This window comes from Epinephelus fuscoguttatus, linkage group LG5, assembly GCF_011397635.1.
Source record: "Epinephelus fuscoguttatus linkage group LG5, E.fuscoguttatus.final_Chr_v1".
Taxonomy (NCBI): domain Eukaryota; kingdom Metazoa; phylum Chordata; class Actinopteri; order Perciformes; family Serranidae; genus Epinephelus; species Epinephelus fuscoguttatus.
Window position 1 is genome coordinate 24,412,510 of NC_064756.1, and position 20,949 is coordinate 24,433,458.

The following is a 20,949-nucleotide window of genomic DNA, read 5'->3' on the forward strand; positions in this document are numbered from 1 at the left end:
ACCCAGGCAATGATGCGAGCGGACCGTGGTGCTATACTACTGACAATAACACAAGATGGGACTACTGTCACATCCCAAACTGTGGTATGTGAAACCTGTTTGTATGTAGAGGATTACAATCGATCATTGAGCTTTTTAACCACCTGTGTGCTGTCCTGAGTGAAATCTCCCCCTTTTTCTTAAAGGGACATGCTTCCCCAGGGAGATTTCTTTTCCATCTACAGCAGCTTCATGCGTTATTTTTCAAGTTGTTTGAGATGATAGAATGCCTAAAAATCTGTACATGATTTGGGAAAAACATGATAGTTGCAAAGGGAAAAAAAATGATCCCGGAGAGCCTTTTTCTGATTTTGTATCTAATGTCCAATCCACACATGTACTGCAAACCTGGAATTATGGGAAGAGCGGTATATGAAAACACAAATGACCAAATCAGTTGGGTTTTGTTTAACGTGGCCTCAGGTCAAACTTTACAACTCGCTCCTATCTAATGTTAAGAGTCTTATAATAGAATCAATTTTTGTCCATCTAACTATTTTGTTTTATCATGTGTCCGAGCATTATCCTCACAGGCTGCTTGCCATGGCTGTAAACTTTAAGTCTTGTTAGATGACACCAATTTAAACAAATTCAAAGTTTGTGTTTCACTTCTCCTGCAAGAATTCATGACTCTGAGCTTTCCTTATAGTTGATTCGAAATGTGGGACGCCAGTCATCACACCAAAGCGTTGTTTTGGTCGGATCGTGGGAGGCTGCGTGTCTAAACCTCACTCATGGCCCTGGCAAATCAGCCTCCAGACCACGTGAGTAGAACAAAATTTGCAAAATTTCATAAAAGTATAAGTGATATTGGGTTTCTTAAAAGATGATGCCCCACTTTGTACCTCTAATGCCTAAGTCTTCAACATAAGGTCCAGGACCCCAGGGGTTCACAGAGTTACTGCTGGGGGCCAAATTATTCTTTTGATCATTGTTGAAAATGTGATTTTTTCTTTTCAAAATTAAAATGTCTGAAAATATACATGAACATGAATCGAACATATTTTACCTTTTGCAACAACTTATCTTTGTGAAAGTGGAGTTTCCTCCCTCACCTACCTGAAAAGCAAATACACCTTAAGACTGCAGCCTGACGCTGATATGGCCTTCTGCCTGACATCCGCCTACATCATTTAATATGCAATGCAATTTATACTATATATGTAGTAGGGGGTCCCTGCTCCATCTTTCTTTCAGCTAAGGGGTCCTTAGCTTAAAAAATGTCGAAGGCACCTGCTCCAATGTATACAATGGGGTCACAGAAGTTTCATCAATTTCTCTAGAAGATAATTAACTGGCAGTAACTGAAAAGCCCAGACAGTCACAACATGGGAAACAGGTTACATTTTTCTTACTATTATTGAAGGAGATGAAATATTTTTATATCCAGATATTCTGAAGAGGTCGGCACGGTGGTGTGGTGGTTAGCACTCTCGCCTCACAGCAAGAGGGTTGCGGTTCGATCCCGGCGTGGGAGCCCTTCTGTGCGGAGTTTGCATGTTCTCCGCGTGTCAGCGTGGGTTCTCTCCGGGCACTCCGGCTTCCTCCCACAGTCCAAAGACATGCAGATTGGGGACTAGGTTAATTGGTAACTCTAAATTGTCCGTAGGTGTGAATGTGAGCGTGAATGGTTGTTTGTCTCTATGTGTCAGCCCTGCGATAGTCTGGCGACCTGTCCAGGGTGTACCCTGCCTCTTGCACGATGTCAGCTGGGATAGGCTCCAGCCCCCCCGCGACCCTCAAGAGGATGAAGCGGTTAGAAGATGAATGAATGAATGATATTCTGAAGAGTATTTTGGGAAATTGGAAATACCTTCTGAACAGTAGTAGTCCTATACTGTATGTTTTTAAATGACCTTCTGGGATTTTCATACATCGCTGGTTAATTATGTTTTAGAAAAATGGATATATGATTGTAAAAACAAAAAAAGCGGGGGAACTGTCAGTTCAATGAGAAGCACCTGCTTTGAAAAAATTGATGAGAGCACAACATCTGGCCTCAGGGAGCTTCTTGTGATGTAGTCGGTCGACCTGCAGCTCCCAGTCTAGCTCTGTGGTGAAAAGGCGGGTTACGAACTTGGATTGTATTGGTGGCTGCTCCCCAGCCCTGACGAAGGTGATGGCGTTCTTGGCGTTTTGTTGCTTATTGTTGTTCTTGGCTACAGTGTTGTAGATGGACTCAGTAATTGTCTTCAGCACCTGGTCTCTGCCACCAACTATAGTGGCCCTCCCCAAGGGCTATTGGGCAACTGCTGAGGATGTGCTCAAGCAAGCACTTCCCAGAGCATTGGGAACAAGTCGGAGAATCGCTCCTGCTCCAGAGATCAAATCAAATCAAATCAAATCAAATCAACTTTATTTATATGGCACTTTTCATACAACAGTAACACAAAGTGCCTCACAGGTTAAAAACAACAAAGAAACAAAACAGAAAACAAAAAAGAAAAGAGAAAACCCAACCCTCCCACCCCACATGGAGATACATAAATACACACACTCACACATACACGCACGCACGCACGCACGCACGCACACAGACACAAGCTCACACCCACACACACTAGCTACTAAAGAGACATGGCTGAGCACCGAGACCCGAGGCAAGGAAAAAGCCACCTCTGGGGACCGTCCACACTGAGAGGGCCCACGGTCCAAGGGAGGGAGCGCCGCCGTAGAGACCACCCTGACCTGGGCAGACAGGAGGCTCCACACCGAGGTGCAGTGCCCTTCAGCCACCCAGGTCAGAGCTGTCCACGGGACGGCACCCCCATCGGTAGACCAGGAACAACTCTCAGTGTGTTTCCCATGAGGAAACACTGGAACTAAAAACTGAGGGACTAAAACAGTAGGATAGGATAAAAGGTATAAAATTAACCAAATAAACAAAAAGCTATTTAGCTCATAAAATTAAGTTAATAGCTAGGTAAGCAGGATCTAAAACAGAGGCATAAAATGCATAAAAACTAAAACCTATAGGCTAACTAAAATAATAAAAGATAAAGATTAAATGAGATAAGAACGTAAAAAGAGGAAGGGTAAGAGCAAAAACAAATAGATAAATCGATTAAAAGCCTGATTAAAGGAATTTAAAATAGATAAATAAAGAGATCAAGGGTTGATATGGTTAAAGCGGATCAGATAAATAAAAAGGCTCAAGACCATGAAGACATCTAAAAACTAATAAAAAAAACCTTAAAATCGATCCTGAAACGCACAGGGAGCCTCGTAAACCAAAGGGTCCATGTCATTGCTTCGACAGCCCATTAGTTCGACATCCCATTAGTCCGACTGTCCGTGGTGCTGAACAGCTCGCAGCGGGTGTATGGTGCACTGCGACTGGCTCTGGGTCAGCTGGGAAAGGCTTGAGGCGGAGCAGGCTCACGGCTTATGTGTTTGTCATTTTCTTTTTCATTTTAACCCACACCATGATCTTTTCCTGACCCTAACCAAGTGGCTTTTGTGCCTAAACCTAACCAGACCTTAACCACAGGGCATCATGATGATTTCGGAATGGACTATGGAACAATGGGTTTAATATGTTCGGAACAATGGGATGTCGAACCAATGGGCTGTCGGACCAATGGGCAGTTCCCAAACCAAAAGAGGCCAGAGTATGTGAGGTAAGATGCCATGCTGGTAAATCCATGCTTTGAACCTGCCAGGTAATCCAGACTTGTCGACAGCTGTGAATCATGTCTCAGGCTCCTTGAAAGTTGATTGGACTGCGGTGATGTCCTTGAGACTACAGTTAAAGACCTTGCCTAGGCTCTTGACTGGTTTCTCGGTAACAGATGGGATTGCCATGCCATCCAGAAAGAAACAGAACTTGTCTGTCACTCTACCCTTCTTCAGCACTATGGCCCTGGATTTAACTGGTTTGAAGCTCATTATGGCCTAGGAGATGAGCTTTTCCAGTCCTTGAAAAATCCATCTCCTCCAGGCACAGATGTTGTGGTGACTGTGAGGTCATCCATACAGGCTCTGATGGGAGGGTGCCTAATTGCCTAATTCCGGACTTAGAGGGCCTCTACACTCCTCTTCAGCCTTGACTACCATGTTCATGGTTAGGGAAAGGAGGCTAACTGAGATGGTGGACCCAGTTACTATCCCCTTTTCAAGTCGGTGCCAATCAGAAGTACAACTTACAATATATATATATATATATGTATATATATATTTACGTTTATGTTTGTTAGTAATTCCTGTTTATTTAACTATATATTTGTAAATACTATTGTTTAAATTTCTTATTTTTTCACATATCTTTCCTCTCTTGCAAAGAGCACCCGTAACATAAATAATTTCCCCTCGGGGATCAATAAAGTATTTCTGATTCTGATTCTGATGTAACACACCCAGAAGTGACTCTGAGCCTGAAGTTTTCATAGTACTTCAGGATGTGGTCCTTGATCTTTCTGGGTATGTGGTGCCATTCCAAGTCTCAACTAGCTTGTGAGGTATTGAGCTATATGTGTTGGCTCGAGCCAACAAGGTCTCCTTTTCCCTCCCGTGACTCCTAATTAGTTGGTTAACAACTCCAGTGTGTTTGATGCACCCAGGTATGCCAGGGATGCCACCTTTCTGGACTGAGGTGTCAACGTATGCATTCTTGAGGAGAAATTTAGCCTTCTGGATAGGATGCTGAAGAAGATCTTCCCCTCAACACTGAGCAGAGGGATATATCTGAACTGCTCAAGCTTCATGGAATTCTCCTCCTTTGGTATCCAGATGCCCTCTGCCTTTTTCCACTGGTCAGCAACAGCTCCTCTATGCCAAAATGTACACAGGGTCTTCCAGACAATCCTTTGAGCAGGCTCAGTGACCGCTGCCCTTCTTGCTTCCTGATCATGTTGTGAAGCTCAGCCATTGGTGGTTTCTCCTCCTCAGTTGCTGTCTTGTACTATTTCACCAGAGTCCGGAGCCCTTGGCGGAGATGATGGATCTTCTCTGCCCCTGGTTTCATGGTGTAGTCGGGTCTGGTGGTCTTGCCCTCATCCACACCGATCTTCTCTGCCACGAAGGTGACAATGATGGTGGTCATTGTCTGCAGCCATTTATCGGCATCCCCTTTTGCTGTTGATTCGATGATTCTGGCTACATCTTCATCAAACTGGTGCCACAATCTGTGCTGGCTTGCTGGCCAAGGATGTGCTGGGACACATCATCAGTGAATCATCACTATAGCTGAAGCTATGAACATGAAAATGCAAATGGCTCTATCCAGAGCCAGTGTTTGTTTGTCCATTGTGGGCCACTGTAGAACAACGTGGAATAGGGCCTTCTCCGTAAACGGCTCATTGTAACATAACAAAAACATGATGACTCTGACTTTAGATCATAAACTAATGAAAAGATAGTTATAAATATTATATTTCATTTCTGTAAATAGATGCCCCTAAATCCTACAGGCTGGACCTTTAACAGTGGATGCTGGCTGATATCTTACTTTATTCATTCATTCATTTATTATTATTATTATTATTATTTAAATGAGTCATATTATATTTCTCATCTGTTTAACTGTTGTCTCTTTCTACCAGTTGGGGATACCATTTCTGTGGAGGAAGTCTGATTCACCCTCAGTGGGTCCTTACTGCTGAACACTGCCTGGCCAAGTCAGTGAGATGATTATAAATAAACATCTACAATCCTGATAACCTCTGTACAGCTTGTGTGTAGGTTTATAAACATGTTGTGTACTGTAGGTCTGAGGACCCTGCATACTACAAGGTACTCCTGGGTATCCACACAAAGTCAGGTGAAGAGCCATCGCGACAGGAAAGGAACGTGGAGAAACTGATGCGCGCACCCAACAACGCCGACATTGCTCTGCTCAAACTGCAGAGGTAAAAACTGGACTGATCATCCTACTGTCACCACTGGTTCAAATATTAATAATCATAGTGGTTCTGATGCAACTATCCTTCCTTAACTCACTATTGCTACTCAGTGGTGGAAAGTCACCAAGTAATTTTACTCAGGTACTGTATTTGCACTTTACTGGAGTATTTCCATTTGCAGATACTCTGAACTTCTACTCCACTACATCTCAGTGGCCCTTATTGTACTTTTTACTGCACTACTTTTATTTAAGTAACAGTTTGAATGCATGACTTTTACTCGTAACTGAGTATATCTACACTGTGGTATTGGTATTTTTAAGTAGAAGATCTGAGTACTTCTTCCACCACTGGTGTTCTGTGTGTTTTCAGCCCTGCATTAATAAACGACAAAGTCCTGCCAGTTTGTCTGCCAGAGCAGGACTACGTTGTTCCTGCTAGAACTGAGTGTTATGTCACCGGATGGGGTCAAACCCGGTACAGTAAGTTATGTGTGTCTGTGTGGTCTTGTACTATCTTTGTGAGGACCAATTTAGGTCTTCACACTGTTTTTAAAAGTGTGGACATGCTGGCCAACCCTAACGTCTTCTCAGATGTTTTCAGAAACATATTTTAGTGTCCTGTTTAGTAGTAAAATGAGATAGTTGGTCTGGCTTGGTACTTCAGGAATCAGTACACTGTGTCCAACAAAGCGCCTGGTCACAAACATTCTCATTTTACAGCTCAATAGTATACTGAATTGTGCTTCTGAAAACATTTGACGTGACAAATATGCAATGCAGCTACAGAATCTTAATTCATATTTGACCAGCGTTGCCTAGTTTGACAATTTGACCACAATCCATGATCACTGATTGACAGCTGTGTTAGAGACGTCAGACATACTGACAGTTTGAAATAAGACAGTAATTTTCATGAAAGTTACGAACTGTAGATTATATAAAGTTAAAAAAGTAAAAATAAAGAAAAAACAGTATTTTTCTCCAAAATCAAGGTAAAAGCTCTGGAGACTCTTTAGGTTGCTCAACAAATATTTAAAGGTAAAGTTTCAAAGGTGACAAAAAAAGACAAGAATTATCAATTGTTAAAGCCCAATAAGTAGAAATGATTCCTTATTCAAGCCAAAGTTAACAGATTTTATCATCTGTTGCTGTTCATTTAGAAACTGGATAACTATGTTGAGGTGTGTTGCAGGTACGGCAGGTGCAGGCGTCCTGAAGGAAACTGGTGTCCCAGTGATCGAGAACAAAATCTGTAATAGTCCACGGTACATGAACGGGGAAATCAAGGAAGATGAATTGTGTGCTGGAGTCAGTGAGGAGGAATGGATGCCTGCAAGGTATGAAAACTACAAAAACTGGGGAACATCTTAGAAAACTACATAGTGCTGTGTACTGCTGTTGACCATGGTCTCTTTTGTGATACAGTAGCACTTTATTTAGTATTAGGACATTACAGACCTGGAAAATAAAACATTACTTTTATGAAAAATCTAATTATTATAAAGTAAAATCATTCAGCCACATTGTTCAGTACAACTGCCCATTATGTTACTTCACTGGACTAAACTGTCCGAGCAAGTGGCTTGTTGTTCTAATGGACTCACAGAGCTCAGCACTTCATTAACTACATGTTATTGTAATCAACTGCAATGATTGCCAAAGGTGTAATATAAGACCCAGTGTATATGATTTTAGATATAAATCTTGACTTGTTTGTACATATTTTACCTACATCTGTTAGTGAATATACATTTTCCATATCTCTGTCACTTGTAGTTCTGTGATCTAAAACTTTTCTTCCTTCATGCTTCACTGGTGTTCTTTTCCAGTCTAGTTTTGGACTGAAAACTATTTGTTCTCCTTGCAGGGTGACAGCGGTGGTCCTCTGGTGTGTAATAGCCAGAACAGTTACATCCTGCAGGGTGTGACTTCATGGGGTGATGGATGCGCTGCTCCTATGAGACCCGGCATCTACGCTCGAGTCTCCACATTTGCCAACTGGATCAACAAAACCATTGAAGACAATTAAAACTACCCACCTTACAAAAAATACTGTAGCTTCAGCCGCAGAAAGTAACTGTTTATTGTGCTCTTTGACGATACTTTCTGATTTCTGATACTTGTCTGATGTTAACAGATGTTTTGTTTCCTCTGGTGTATACACAATAAGCCAAACATGTTTCTGGTTTTGGCATGTAAAGGTGTCTCTGTAAGAGCTGAAAAATAAAACTTAATACAAATGAAATGGGGGATGGAGTCATGCTTTAAAGAAAATTAGTAGTAGTAGTAGTAATAGTAGTCATAGTGGTAGTAGTAGTAGTATTCATTTATTTATTTTTGCCAATTTACCAATTACTACTAGGATGAAGCAGCTACCGCATCCACATACCAGCCTGGAACAATGTTCTACATTCGAAAAACAAACAAAAGAAGTAAAATAACTTAGCCTGGAAATCCAGACTCAAATCTAGAAAGATTTTGAGTCTGGCCCTCACCGATACACCCTTCCTACCCAAGGGACGGCACTAACTGAGGCATATTAAATGCCGCTGCATGCAGTTGGATAGCACGATGGCCAATCAGAGCAAAAAACAAGGTGATGTATTCATTGCAGTTAGCCCCATTGGTTTGCCGACCAGTGGGGCTAACTGATATATTATGCTTTTGCCATATCCCGTTGGCAAAACGGCAAAAACATCCTTCCTGGAAACGAAGGCTTCTAGGGCAGTCTTCTGTTCTTCTCTCAAGGAAAAAGATAAGTGTAGCTGGCTTAGCGTTTCTTCCAAAGCTACATTATATGGGCGCGGTCCTTAGGCGGCTGCCATCTTGGCTGTTTACTTTTTGACTCCTACGGCGCAGCACTGTCGTCACTGTGTTACACCTGCCCAGAGCCCGCTTCTGTCAGATAGACTGATCTGATTGGTCCAATTGGCGATTCAGCGGGCTCTGCTCGTCGGGGCCAGATCCCCATGCAGTGCAAATTCGAATTTGCTAGGGGCGGGGTATCTGGATTTCCGTGTTAAAAATAATTATTCACAAAAATACTTTAAGTATTAAAATAAGAAGTGCTCATTGTGTAAAAAAAATCAACTCATGAGCCTCCTTAAAGACACATATACACAGAAGATTCTCATCTCATCTCATCTTAACTTAATCAAGAATTTGACTTAAATTGGCCCTTAAATTGTTTTTAGAAAAACAATTGCACAATTTTCCAGAGTTGAAAGGTTGTTACTAAAACCTAACACCCACCGAGGAGTCTAAAGTACGTTGTTTTGTAATATATGTTTGCAGTAGTGTGCACTGGTCCCTTTTAGTTGAAGATTAACTTCATTTTACACATTGATAAGATTTAATCTAGATCACATTGTATTCATCAGTCAAATGACAATCAAGTCTGTATTACAATATATTATTTTAACAAATACACACATGTATTACCATTAAAGAACATTAAACCATTTACTTATAATATTATTAAAGTTTTAATGTCACACAGGACACACTGTACAAACATGCTCAGGATGGATGCAAATTCCACTGAAGTTAAAGAGAAAGAATTGGCATATTGATAAGGAAAAAAGTAATCTTTATTCATTTAGTGCATTTCATACACAATAAACAGCAACACAATGTGCCTCATATATAAATGAGATATAATGAAAAACAACAACAGAAAAGGTATTCAGCATTTTACTGGAGGTCACGTGATTGAAAGAAGCCTGATGTTTGTTTGCTGTCCTTGTCTGACCAATGATTGACTAAAGATAGATTGAGCCGTTCTATTTATTTTCCTGAGATGCTAAAGGAGGGCAGTCACATCCCAGGAGGTACCTCGGTGACTTTGTCGATTATGAGCTGCCTCACCATGGACCTGTGCAAACTAGCTTTGCTCCTGGTAGCCCTAACCTGCACTGGTAAGAAAAAATGGTTCCTTTGAATGATAATCATGAGTAGTTTACAATAATTTAAGTGCCCTAAATTATAAATAAAAGTAAGACAGACATTACTTCGCTTCACTGTGAGAGCACCTCATCAGGACAACCTTGTCCATGTTGATTAAATATGCCTTTTCAATACTATTTTCATCATTTAATCAAGTCAGGATGTATTATGGGATGAGTCAAAATGCATTTATAACAGATTTTGTTGACTTTGATGTGTTCACACTTAGTTTACACAGCAGCCCCAAAACGATGAGAAGCAGAGAGATTAAGAATCTTTTAGCTAAAAGCCAATTTTAGAACTGAACTTCTGATAAAACCTGACTGCTTGAATCACCTCTCAGAAATCAAGTTAAATTTCTGACAGTCTAGTATTCTAACAAGACTAGGTTAAACCTTTTAAAAATCCATTCTCTGACTTAAGATATAAACAAATCAGATCAAATAGACATTTCATTCAGTGTCATTGGGTCATTGTATGAATATCAAAGAGAGTCCATGTTAGGTTTATGTAGATGTGTTTATACACCCATTTGTGGTTTGACATAATGCGGATCAGAGTTTTTTATTTTTTCACTTGAGAGTTAAAATGTTAAAATGTGTCTTGGCTGCACAGGTGCAGAATTATGAGGAAATGTAACCTCTAAAGGCATTTACAAGCAATAAGAACTATAGAAAATATGTACATGCACATTTTGAGTAAAGGAGTGAGTTAAGTCCCTCATGATGTTTAACCACTTCCTGTTGCAGGACCATCAAAATGACAGACTGACTTTGCATCGCAACCCGAGGAAGAAAAGAATACACCATATCATGATTTGACAAAAATAAATCATTAAACGTAGTACATCATTTCAGTTATAGCACAGAGGTGCTGTATCTGCAGCTTACAAATATTTAACACAACACACCTACTCACTAATACATTCAATAATTATTTAATGATGTAACTCTTATTGATAAACATGTTGAGTATACAGTTCAACTATGTTGTGCTCAACTAGGTGTATACACACACACACACACACACACACACATATAAATTTGACATTTGTTAAAATGTACACCAATCAGCTAAAACATTAAAACCACTGACAGGTGAAGTGAACAGCACTGATCATCTTGTTATAGTGCAATGTTCTGTTGGGAAATCTTTGGTTCTGACATTTGTGTAGATACCATCTGACATGCTCCACCAACATAAACACTAGTGTAGACCAGGGAACCCCCGTTATGACAGTGGCGCCCCCAGCAGGACAGTGCGTCATGCCACACCACAAAAAACTGGAGTTCAAACACCTTGAGCTCTTTGTCCCATTACTTGGGTCATACCTGACCAGTTTTTGTGGTGTGGCATGACGCACTGTCCTGCTGGGGGCGGCACTGCCATTGACCAGTGCCATTGCCCTGAGAGTGTTTATTTTGTCGGCAGTGGTGTTCTGGTGTGTGGCATCAAGTGTCAAGTGGCATCTACATGAATGACAGGACCCAATGTTTCCCAGCAGAACATTGCACTAGAACAAGATGATCAATGTTATTCACTTCACCCACCAGTGGTTTAATGTTTAGGCTGATCAGTGTATACGTATGTGTTGAGTGCTGAGGCCTAAGCATGTCAAGTAATAACAACTGAAACAAATGTTGTAGAATTATAATACTTATTACACATGTACATTCAACTTTGTTACACATATTACTGCTGTATAAATGACCCTGTTACATTTATATGTACATTGTATATGAATGGCTGTTACAGCAGCTATTTTGTCAGTTTCATTTTGTAATTTGACATTATTCAAAATGCCACCACTTTACTTGTATTTTCTTTGAGTTCCATAAACAATCCATCTCATCTTCTGTGCTCAGCATCCAAGGCTCCCACCCTCATCCCACATCTGACCTGTTTCATCGGTGAAGGTGAAGCCTAATGAGGCACCACTGCTCCAGCTCCAGCCCTTACACAAATTAAGCGACACAAGATAATGTTAGCATGAAATGGACTTAAAAAACCACTAACAGTGCTAAAACACGGAAATTACTGTAAGAGCAATGTGACTTACCTCTCCCATGGAGCACAACAGCAAAAGGGGAGAGGTAAGGAGGGAGACACCCCTTTATAGGTGGGGTACCCCCAAAGGTGAATGTAGGGGTCCAAAAACTGGTTATCAAACGCTCCAAATATTGAGTACGGAGGCCTAAGCATGTCAAGTAATAACAACAACTGAAACAAATGTTGTGGAATTATAATACTTATTACAAATGTACATTCAACTTTGTTACACATATTCCTGCTGTATAAATGACCCTGTTACATTTATATATGTATTGTATATGAATGGCTGTTACAGCAGCTATTTTGTCAGATAGCACCACTACTTTACTTGTATTTTCTTTGAGTTCTATGACCAATCCATCTCATCTTCTGTGCTCAGCATCCAAGCCTCCCACCCTCATCCCACATTTGACCTGTTTCACTGGTAGAGGTGAAGCATACCGAGGCACCACTGCTGTAACTGAATCTGGCAAAACATGCCAGAGCTGGTCAGCTCAGATGCCACATCAACACAGCCGCACACCACACAACTATCCCGGAAAGTAAGAGCTACTGTAACTGAGAAATGTTGTTCTTGACAAAAGAGGGACCTATGGCATGTTGCCGTCATTGTTTGGTTTGCCTGTGTTTATCATCATTACTGTCTGTTGTTTGTCAGAGGCCTGGTTAACAACTACTGTCGTAACCCTGACGATGAGGCAAGTCCCTGGTGTTACACTACTGACCCTGACAGCCGCTGGGAGTACTGTGATGTGCCGAGCTGTGAGGATGGAGTCGGACCAGGTATAACAGTAATCAGTGGTGTAGATTTCTCACCAGTTTACAATAACATTAATGACAGTGGTGATGACACACACACACACACACACACACACACACACACACACACACATACATTTACATTTGACATTTGGCATTCATACATATATACTGTATATGTGTGTCTTTGTGTGTACGGTTTGTATTAATTTACATTTATGTAACTAGTGGACTCTAGTGATGTCTGCGTTGTGTAGATATAAAGAGGCCCAGACTGTGGATATCTTTGGAGGCAATCTCTGTTTATTCCTAACTACAGGTGGTAAAAACAAAAATCGTCTGTCATACACAACATGCAAACTCCAGCTCATACACAAATTAAGCGACACAAGATAGTGTTAGCATAAAATGAACTTATAAACAACTAACAGAGCTAAAACACGGAAATTACTCTAAGAGCAATGTTGCTTAGCACAACAGCAACAGGGGAGAGGTAAGGAGGGAGACACCCCTTTATAGGTGGGGTACCCCCAAAGTTGAACATAGGGGTACAGAAACTGGTTATCAAACGCTCCAAATATTGAGTGCGAAGGCCTAAGCATGTCAAGTAATGACAACTGAAACAAATGTTGTGGAATTATAATACTGATTACAAATGTAGATTTAATTTACACATATTCCTGCTGTATAAATTAACCTGTTACATTTATATATATATATATTGTATATGAGTGGCTGTTACAGCAGCTGTTTAGTCAGTTTCATTTTGTAATTTGAGATTATTCAAAATGCCACCACTTTACTTGTATTTTCTTTGAGTTCCATAACCAATCCATCTCATCTTCTGTGCTCAGCATCCAAGCCTCCCACCCTCATCCAAGATCAGACCTGTTTCACCGGTAAAGGTGAAGCATACAGAGGCACAATTGCTGTAAGTGGATCTGGCAAAACATGCCAGAGCTGGTCGGCTCAGACGCCACACCAACACAGCCGCACACCAGACAACTATCCTGACAAGTAAGAGCTACTGTAACTGACAAATTTTGTTCTTGATAAAAGAGGGACCTATGGCATGTTTCCTTGATTTTTGGGTTTGCCTGTGTTCATCATTATTACTGTCTGTTGTTTGTCAGAGGCCTGGTTAACAACTACTGTCGTAACCCTGACAATGAGAGGAGACCCTGGTGTTACACTACTGACTCTGAAAGCCGCTGGGAGTACTGCAGTGTGCCACGCTGTGAGGATGCAGCCAGACCAGGTATAACAGTAATCAATGGTGATGATTTCTCACCACTGTTATTCATATCCATTTACTGTATAGGCTGTGTGTGTGTGTGTGTGTGTGTGTGTGTGTGTGTGTGTGTGTGTGTGTGTACATATATATATATATATATATACACCCATCAGCCAAAAAACACAGACAGGGGAAGTGAGTAACTTTGATCATTTTGTTCCAATGCATTGTTCTGCTGGGAAACCTTTGGTTCTGGCATTCATGTGGATACCACCTGACATCTTCCACCCACCATTGCAGACCAAGTACCCCCCCTCATAGCAACAGTGCTCCACAATGGCAGTGCCCCCCCAGCAGAAAAAAGCAGCATGCCACACTACAAAAACTGTTTAGAAATGGCCTGTGAGCATGAGACAAAGCTCAAGGTGTCGACCTGGCTCCTGAATTTCTCAGGTCCCAATCTGCTAAAGGATTCTTGTGATGTGCTGATACCCCAGATGTACCCCTAATCCAAGGTGGGGCCTCCTTGGATCGGACTTGGCTCTGACCTGTCGAGGCATGGACACAGGATCTCTGGGAGTGTCCTGCAATGTCTGGCACTAGTGTGTTGGTGGCAGATCCATTTAGTCCAGTGGGTTGTGAGGTGGGTAAATGGCATATGCCACAGATCTGGGGAATTTGGAGGCCAGGTTGACACTTTGAGGTCTTTGTCCCATTCCTTGGGCCAATCCTGAGCAATGTATTCAGTGTGGCATGGTGCATTGTCCTGCTGGGTGGCCACTGCCATTGGGGAGTACTGTTGCCATGAAGGGGGGTACTTGGTCTACAACTGTGTTTGAGTGGGTGGAACATGTCAGGTGGTATCAACATGAATGCCAGAACCAAAGGTTTCCCAGCAGAACAATGCATTGGAACAAAATAATGAAAGTTATTCAACTCACCTGTCAGTGGTTTTAATGTTTTGGTTGATCGGTGGATATAAAATCACACTCTCAACCTCTTCGGTGGTATCTGTATCATCCTCAAGCTGGGGTCCTCTACCAATCAGAGGCCTGGGAGTCAGAGGGTTCTGCACAGTATCTTAGCTGTTCCTAGGCCTGCACACTTCTGCACTGAGGCTTCAGATGTTGTTCCTGGAATCTGCCGGAGCCACTCTCCCAGTTTGGGGGTCACTGCCCCAAGTGCTCCTACTACCATGGAGACCACGTCAACTTTGACCTTGCACATCTGTTCCACCTGTTCTTTCAACCCTTGATCCCTCTCCACCTTTTCATGTTCCTTCTTTTTGATGTTGCTGTCGGCTGGTAGCGCACCATCTACCACCACTGCCCTCTTCTGGTGTTTCTTAACCACCACTATATCCGGTTGGGTAGCCAGCAGCTGTTCATCAGTCTGGAAGCTTAAGTCCCACAAGATCTTAGCCCTGTTGTTCTCAACCACCTTTGCTGGTGTCTTCCATCGGTATTTGGGTACTTCAAGTCCATACTGGGTACAGATGTTCCTGTACACTATCCCAGCCACTTGTTTGTGCCTCTCAATGTACACTGATCCTGCCTGCATCTTGCACCCTGCCACAACGTGCTGGACCATCTGAGGGGCATCTTTGCACAGCCTGCACCTTGGGTCTGATCTGCTGTGGTAGACCGTGGCCTCTGTGGCCCTTGTACTTAGGGCCTGTTCTTGTGCTGTGATGATTAGTGCCTCCATGCTGTCTGTCAGTCCAGCATTCTCCAGCCACTGGTAAGTCTTCCTGATATCAGCCACTTCCTTTATCTGACGTTCCTATGCACCATGTAGGGGCTTGTCCCTCCATGTTGTTTGCTCCTCCACCTTTTTGCTCCCATCAGGTTTCTGTTGTCTGAGGCATTCACTTAGCAGTTCATCCTTTGGGGCCATCTTCTTGATGTACTCCTGGATTTTCGATGTTTCATCCTGCATAGTGGCTCTGATGCTCTCTAGTCCTAGGCCTCCCTCTTTCTTCTTCGTGTATAGCCTCAGGGTGCTGGACTTGCATTGTAAGGAGCTTTCTTGTCTTAATGTCTGTGTCTTCTATCTCCTCCTTTGGCCAGCTTATGATCCGTACTGGGTATCTGATGACTGGCAGTGCGTACATGTTGCTGGCTCGGACATTGATCTGACCATTCAGCTGACTTCTCAGGACTTGCCTTACTCTCTAGAGGTATTTGGTTGTGGTCAACTTCCTTGCGGCCTCCTCATGATTCCATTAGCCTGTTAGATCCCACAGTACTTGCGGCTGTTCTGGATATCTCCTATGTTGCCCTCTGGTAGGTCAACTCCTTCAGTTCTGATCATCTTGCCTCTCTTTGATACCATTTGATCACACTTGTCTAATCCGAATGCCATCCCCATGTCCTTGCTGTACATCCTGGTGGTGTGGATCAGTGAGTCGATTTCTCGCTCATTCTGTTTGTAGAGCTTGATGTCATCCATGTAGAGCAGGTGGTTTATTGTTAACCCCGCTTTGGAATCAGTATCCATAGCAAGTCTTCCTGATGATCTGACTGAGGGCACTCAGGCCTATGCAGAACAGCAGTGGTGACAGTGCATCCCGTTGGTATGTGCCCCATTTGATGATGACTAAGAGGCCGTTTACGTACCACGGTGATTTCGATAAACGGAGACATCTTCCTTTGTTTGTGCCCTTTGTTTACACGCAAACGGAGATTTCTCCTCTGAAAACGAGTCTTTCTAAAAACTCCGGCCAGAGTGGAGATTTTGGAAAATTCCGGTTGCGCGTTTGCATGTAAACTGAGATAAACGGAGATAAACGGAGTTATAGGCAGCCGACGTCACAGTATGCGCCGTAACTTGCGCCTGTGTCAAAAGTGCGACCTATGTTGCTATGGTGACAATGGATACATGGAAGGCTTGAGCTTCTCGTTACACTGCCACCTACAGGTTTGGCGTGCTCTTGTGTATATATATACGGGTAAGTGTAAACGAAGATCTTTTTGAAAACGGAGACGGTGAAATGTCCATTTATGAAAATAGCCGGCAACGTGTAAACGGCCTCTTAGGCAGTGGGCTTTGAGTTGGCCTCCAGGTTCATCTTCCACTTTTCCATGGAGTTCTTTATGAAGGCTGTTAGTGTCCTGTTGATCTTGTATAGTTCCAGTCATTCCAGTATCTATGTGTGTGGCACTAAGTCGTAGGCTTTCTTGTAGTCAATCCAGGCGGTGCACAGGTTGGCCTTCCTGCTCTTGCAGTCTCGGGTGATTGCTCTGTTGAGCAGTAGCTGGTGCTTGGCTTCTCTGGTCTTCCCACCAAATCCTTTCTGTGCCTCTCTCCTTATCTTGGCCAGCCATCTCTTCCACAGAGGGTACTGGTTTTTATGTACTATGCCTATCTTGTATCCAAGCATCTCCAGGACTGTACTGTGAATCAGCTTGATGGTGTCAGTGATGGTATATATATATATATGTATATATGTATATTGTATATACAGTATATGTACACACATATAGCTATATACAGTAGTTAGCTATAGCCACTTAGTAATTACTATTTTGCATGAAATGGACTTACAAACCACTAACAGTGCTAAAACACGGAAATTACTCTAAGAGCAATGTGGTTTACCTCTCCCATGGAGCACAACAGCAAAAGGGGAGAGGTAAGGAGGTAGACAACACTTTATAGTTGGGGTACCCCAAAGGTAAACATAGGGGTACAGAAACTGGTTATCACACGCTCCAAATATTGAGTATGGAGGCCTAAGCATGTCAAGTAGTAACAACTGAAACAAATGTTGTGGAATTATAATACTTATTACAAATGTAGATTCAACTTCGTTACACATATTCCTGCTGTATAAATTAACCTGTTACATTTATATGTCTATTGAGATGAATGGCTGTTACAGCAGCTGTTTAGTCAGTTTCATTTTGTAATTTGACATTATTCAAAATGCCACCACTTTACTTGTATTTTCTTTGAGTTCTATGACCAATCCATCTCATCTTCTGTGCTCAGCATCCAAGCCTCCCACCTCATCCCACATCTGACCTGTTTCACTGGTAGAGGTGAAGCATACCGAGGCACCACTGCTGTAACTGAATCTGGCAAAACATGCCAGAGCTGGTCAGCTCAGATGCCACATCAACACGACCGCACGCCAGACAACAATCCCGGAAAGTAAGAGTTGCCGTAACTGAAAAATGTTGTTCTTGACAAAAGAGGGACCTATGGCATGTTGTCTTCATTGTTTGGTTTGCCTGTGTTTAACATTATTACTGTCTGTTGTTTGTCAGAGGCCTGGTTAACAACTACTGTCACCGATGAGGCAAGTCCCTGGTGTTACACTACTGACCCTGACAGCCGCTGGGAGTACTGTGATGTGCCGAGCTGTGAGGATGGAGTCGGACCAGGTATAACAGTAATCAGTGGTGTTGATTTCTCACCAGTTTACAATAACATTAATGACAGTGGTGATCACACACACACACACACATACATTTACATTTGACATTTGGCATTCATACATATATACTGTATATGTGTGTCTTTGTGTGTACTGTTTGTATTAATTTACATTTATGTAACCAGTGGACTCTAGTGATGTCTGCGTTGTATAGATATAAAACGGCCCAGACTGTGGATATCTTTGGAGGCAATCTCTGTTTATTCCTGACAACAGGTGGTAAAAACAAAAATCGTCTGTCATACACAACATGCAAACTCCAGCCACTACACAAATTAAGCGACACAAGATAGTGTTAGCATAAAATGAACTTATAAACAACTAACAGAGCTAAAACACGGAAATTACTCTAAGAGCAATGTTGTTTACCTCTCCCATGGAGCACAACAGCAACAGGGGAGAGGTAAGGAGGGAGACACCCCTTTATAGGTGGGGTACCCCCAAAGTTGAACATAGGGGTACAGAAACTGGTTATCAAACGCTCCAAATATTGAGTGCGAAGGCCTAAGCATGTCAAGTAATGACAACTGAAACAAATGTTGTGGAATTATAATACTTATTACAAATGTACATTTAATTTACACATATTACTGCTGTATAAATTAACCTGTTACATTTATATATATATATATATATATATATTGTATATGAGTGGCTGTTACAGCAGCTGTTCAGTCAGTTTCATTTTGCAATTTGACATCATTTAAAGCACCACTACTTTACTTGTATTTTCTTTGAGTTCTATAACCAATCCATCTCATCTTCTGTGCTCAGCATCCAAGCCTCCCACTCTCATCCCACATCTGACCTGTTTCACCGGTAAAGGTGAAGCATACCGAGGCACCACTGCTGTAACTGAATCTGGCAAAACATGCCAGAGCTGGTCGGCTCAGACGCCCCACCAACACAGCCGCACACCACACAACTATCCTGACAAGTAAGAGCTACTGTAACTGACAAATGTTGTTCTTGATAAAAGAGGGACCTATGGCATGTTTCCTTGATTTTTGGGTTTGCCTGTGTTCATCATTATTACTGTCTGTTGTTTGTCAGAGGCCTGGTTAACAACTACTGTCGTAACCCTGACAATGAGAGGAGACCCTGGTGTTACACTACTGACTCTGAAAGCCGCTGGGAGTACTGCAGTGTGCCACGTTGCCAGAGGATGCAGCCAGACCAGGTATAACAGTAATCAATGGTGATGATTTCTCACCACTGTTATTCATATCCATTTACTGTATAGGCTGTGTGTGTGTGTGTGTGTGTGTGTGTGTGTGTGTGTGTGTGTGTGTGTGTGTGTGTGTCTACATATATATATATATATACACCCATCAGCCAAAAAACACAGACAGGGGAAGTGAGTAACTTTGATCATTTTGTTCCAATGCATTGTTCTGCTGGGAAACCTTTGGTTCTGGCATTCATGTGGATACCACCTGACATCTTCCACCCACCATTGCAGACCAAGTACTCATAACAACAGTGCTCCACGATGGCAGTGCCCCCAGCAGAAAAAGCAGCATGCCACACTACAAAACTGTTTAGAAATGGCCTGTGAAGCATGAGACAAAGCTCAAGGTGTCGACCTGGCTCCTGAATTTCTCAGGTCCCAATCTGCTAAAGGATTCTTGTGATGTGCTGATACCCCAGATGTACCCCTAATCCAAGGTGGGGCCTCCTTGGATCGGACTTGGCTCTGACCTGTCGAGGCATGGACACAGGATCTCTGGGAGTGTCCTGCAATGTCTGGCACTAGTGTGTTGGTGGCAGATCCATTTAGTCCAGTGGGTTGTGAGGTGGGTAAATGGCATATGCCACAGATCTGGGGAATTTGGAGGCCAGGTTGACACTTTGAGGTCTTTGTCCCATTCCTTGGGCCAATCCTGAGCAATGTATTCAGTGTGGCATGGTGCATTGCCCTGCTGGGTGGCCACTGCCATTGGGGAGTACTGTTGCCATGAAGGGGGGTACTTGGTCTACAACTGTGTTTGAGTGGGTGGAACATGTCAGGTGGTATCAACATGAATGCCAGAACCAAAGGTTTCCCAGCAGAACAATGCATTGGAACAAAATAATGAAAGTTATTCAACTCACCTGTCAGTGGTTTTAATGTTTTGGTTGATCGGTGGATATAAAATCACACTCTCAACCTCTTCGGTGGTATCTGTATCATCCTCAAGCTGGGGTCCTCTACCAATCAGAGGCCTGGGAGTCAGAGGGTTCTGCACAGTATCTTAGCTGTTCCTAGGCCTGCACACTTCTGCACTGAGGCTTCAGATGTTGTTCCTGGAATCTGCCGGAGCCACTCTCCCAGTTTGGGGTCACTGGCCCAAGTGCTCCTACTACCATGGAGACCACGTCAACTTTGACCTTGCACATCTGTTCCACCTGTTCTTTCAACCCTTGATCCTCTCCACCTTTTCATGTTCCTTCTTTTTGATGTTGCTGTCGGCTGGTAGCGCACCATCTACCACCACTGCCCTCTTCTGGTGTTTCTTAACCACCACTATATCCGGTTGGGTAGCCAGCAGCTGTTCATCAGTCTGGAAGCTTAAGTCCCACAAGATCTTAGCCCTGTTGTTCTCAACCACCTTTGCTGGTGTCTTCCATCGGTATTTGGGTACTTCAAGTCCATAC

At 42.6% G+C, this 20,949-nt stretch overlaps 1 protein-coding gene across 1 annotated transcript in view; it reads left to right on the forward strand.

Moving 5' to 3' along the window:
- LOC125888556 (apolipoprotein(a)-like) overlaps positions 1-20,949 on the forward strand; it is a 101,908-nt gene that overhangs the window by 7,322 nt on the left and 73,637 nt on the right. The window contains 3 exon segments of the mRNA XM_049575959.1: positions 11,692-11,742; positions 12,258-12,420; positions 13,771-13,895. Coding sequence (XP_049431916.1) covers positions 11,692-11,742; positions 12,258-12,420; positions 13,771-13,895 — 339 coding nt within the window.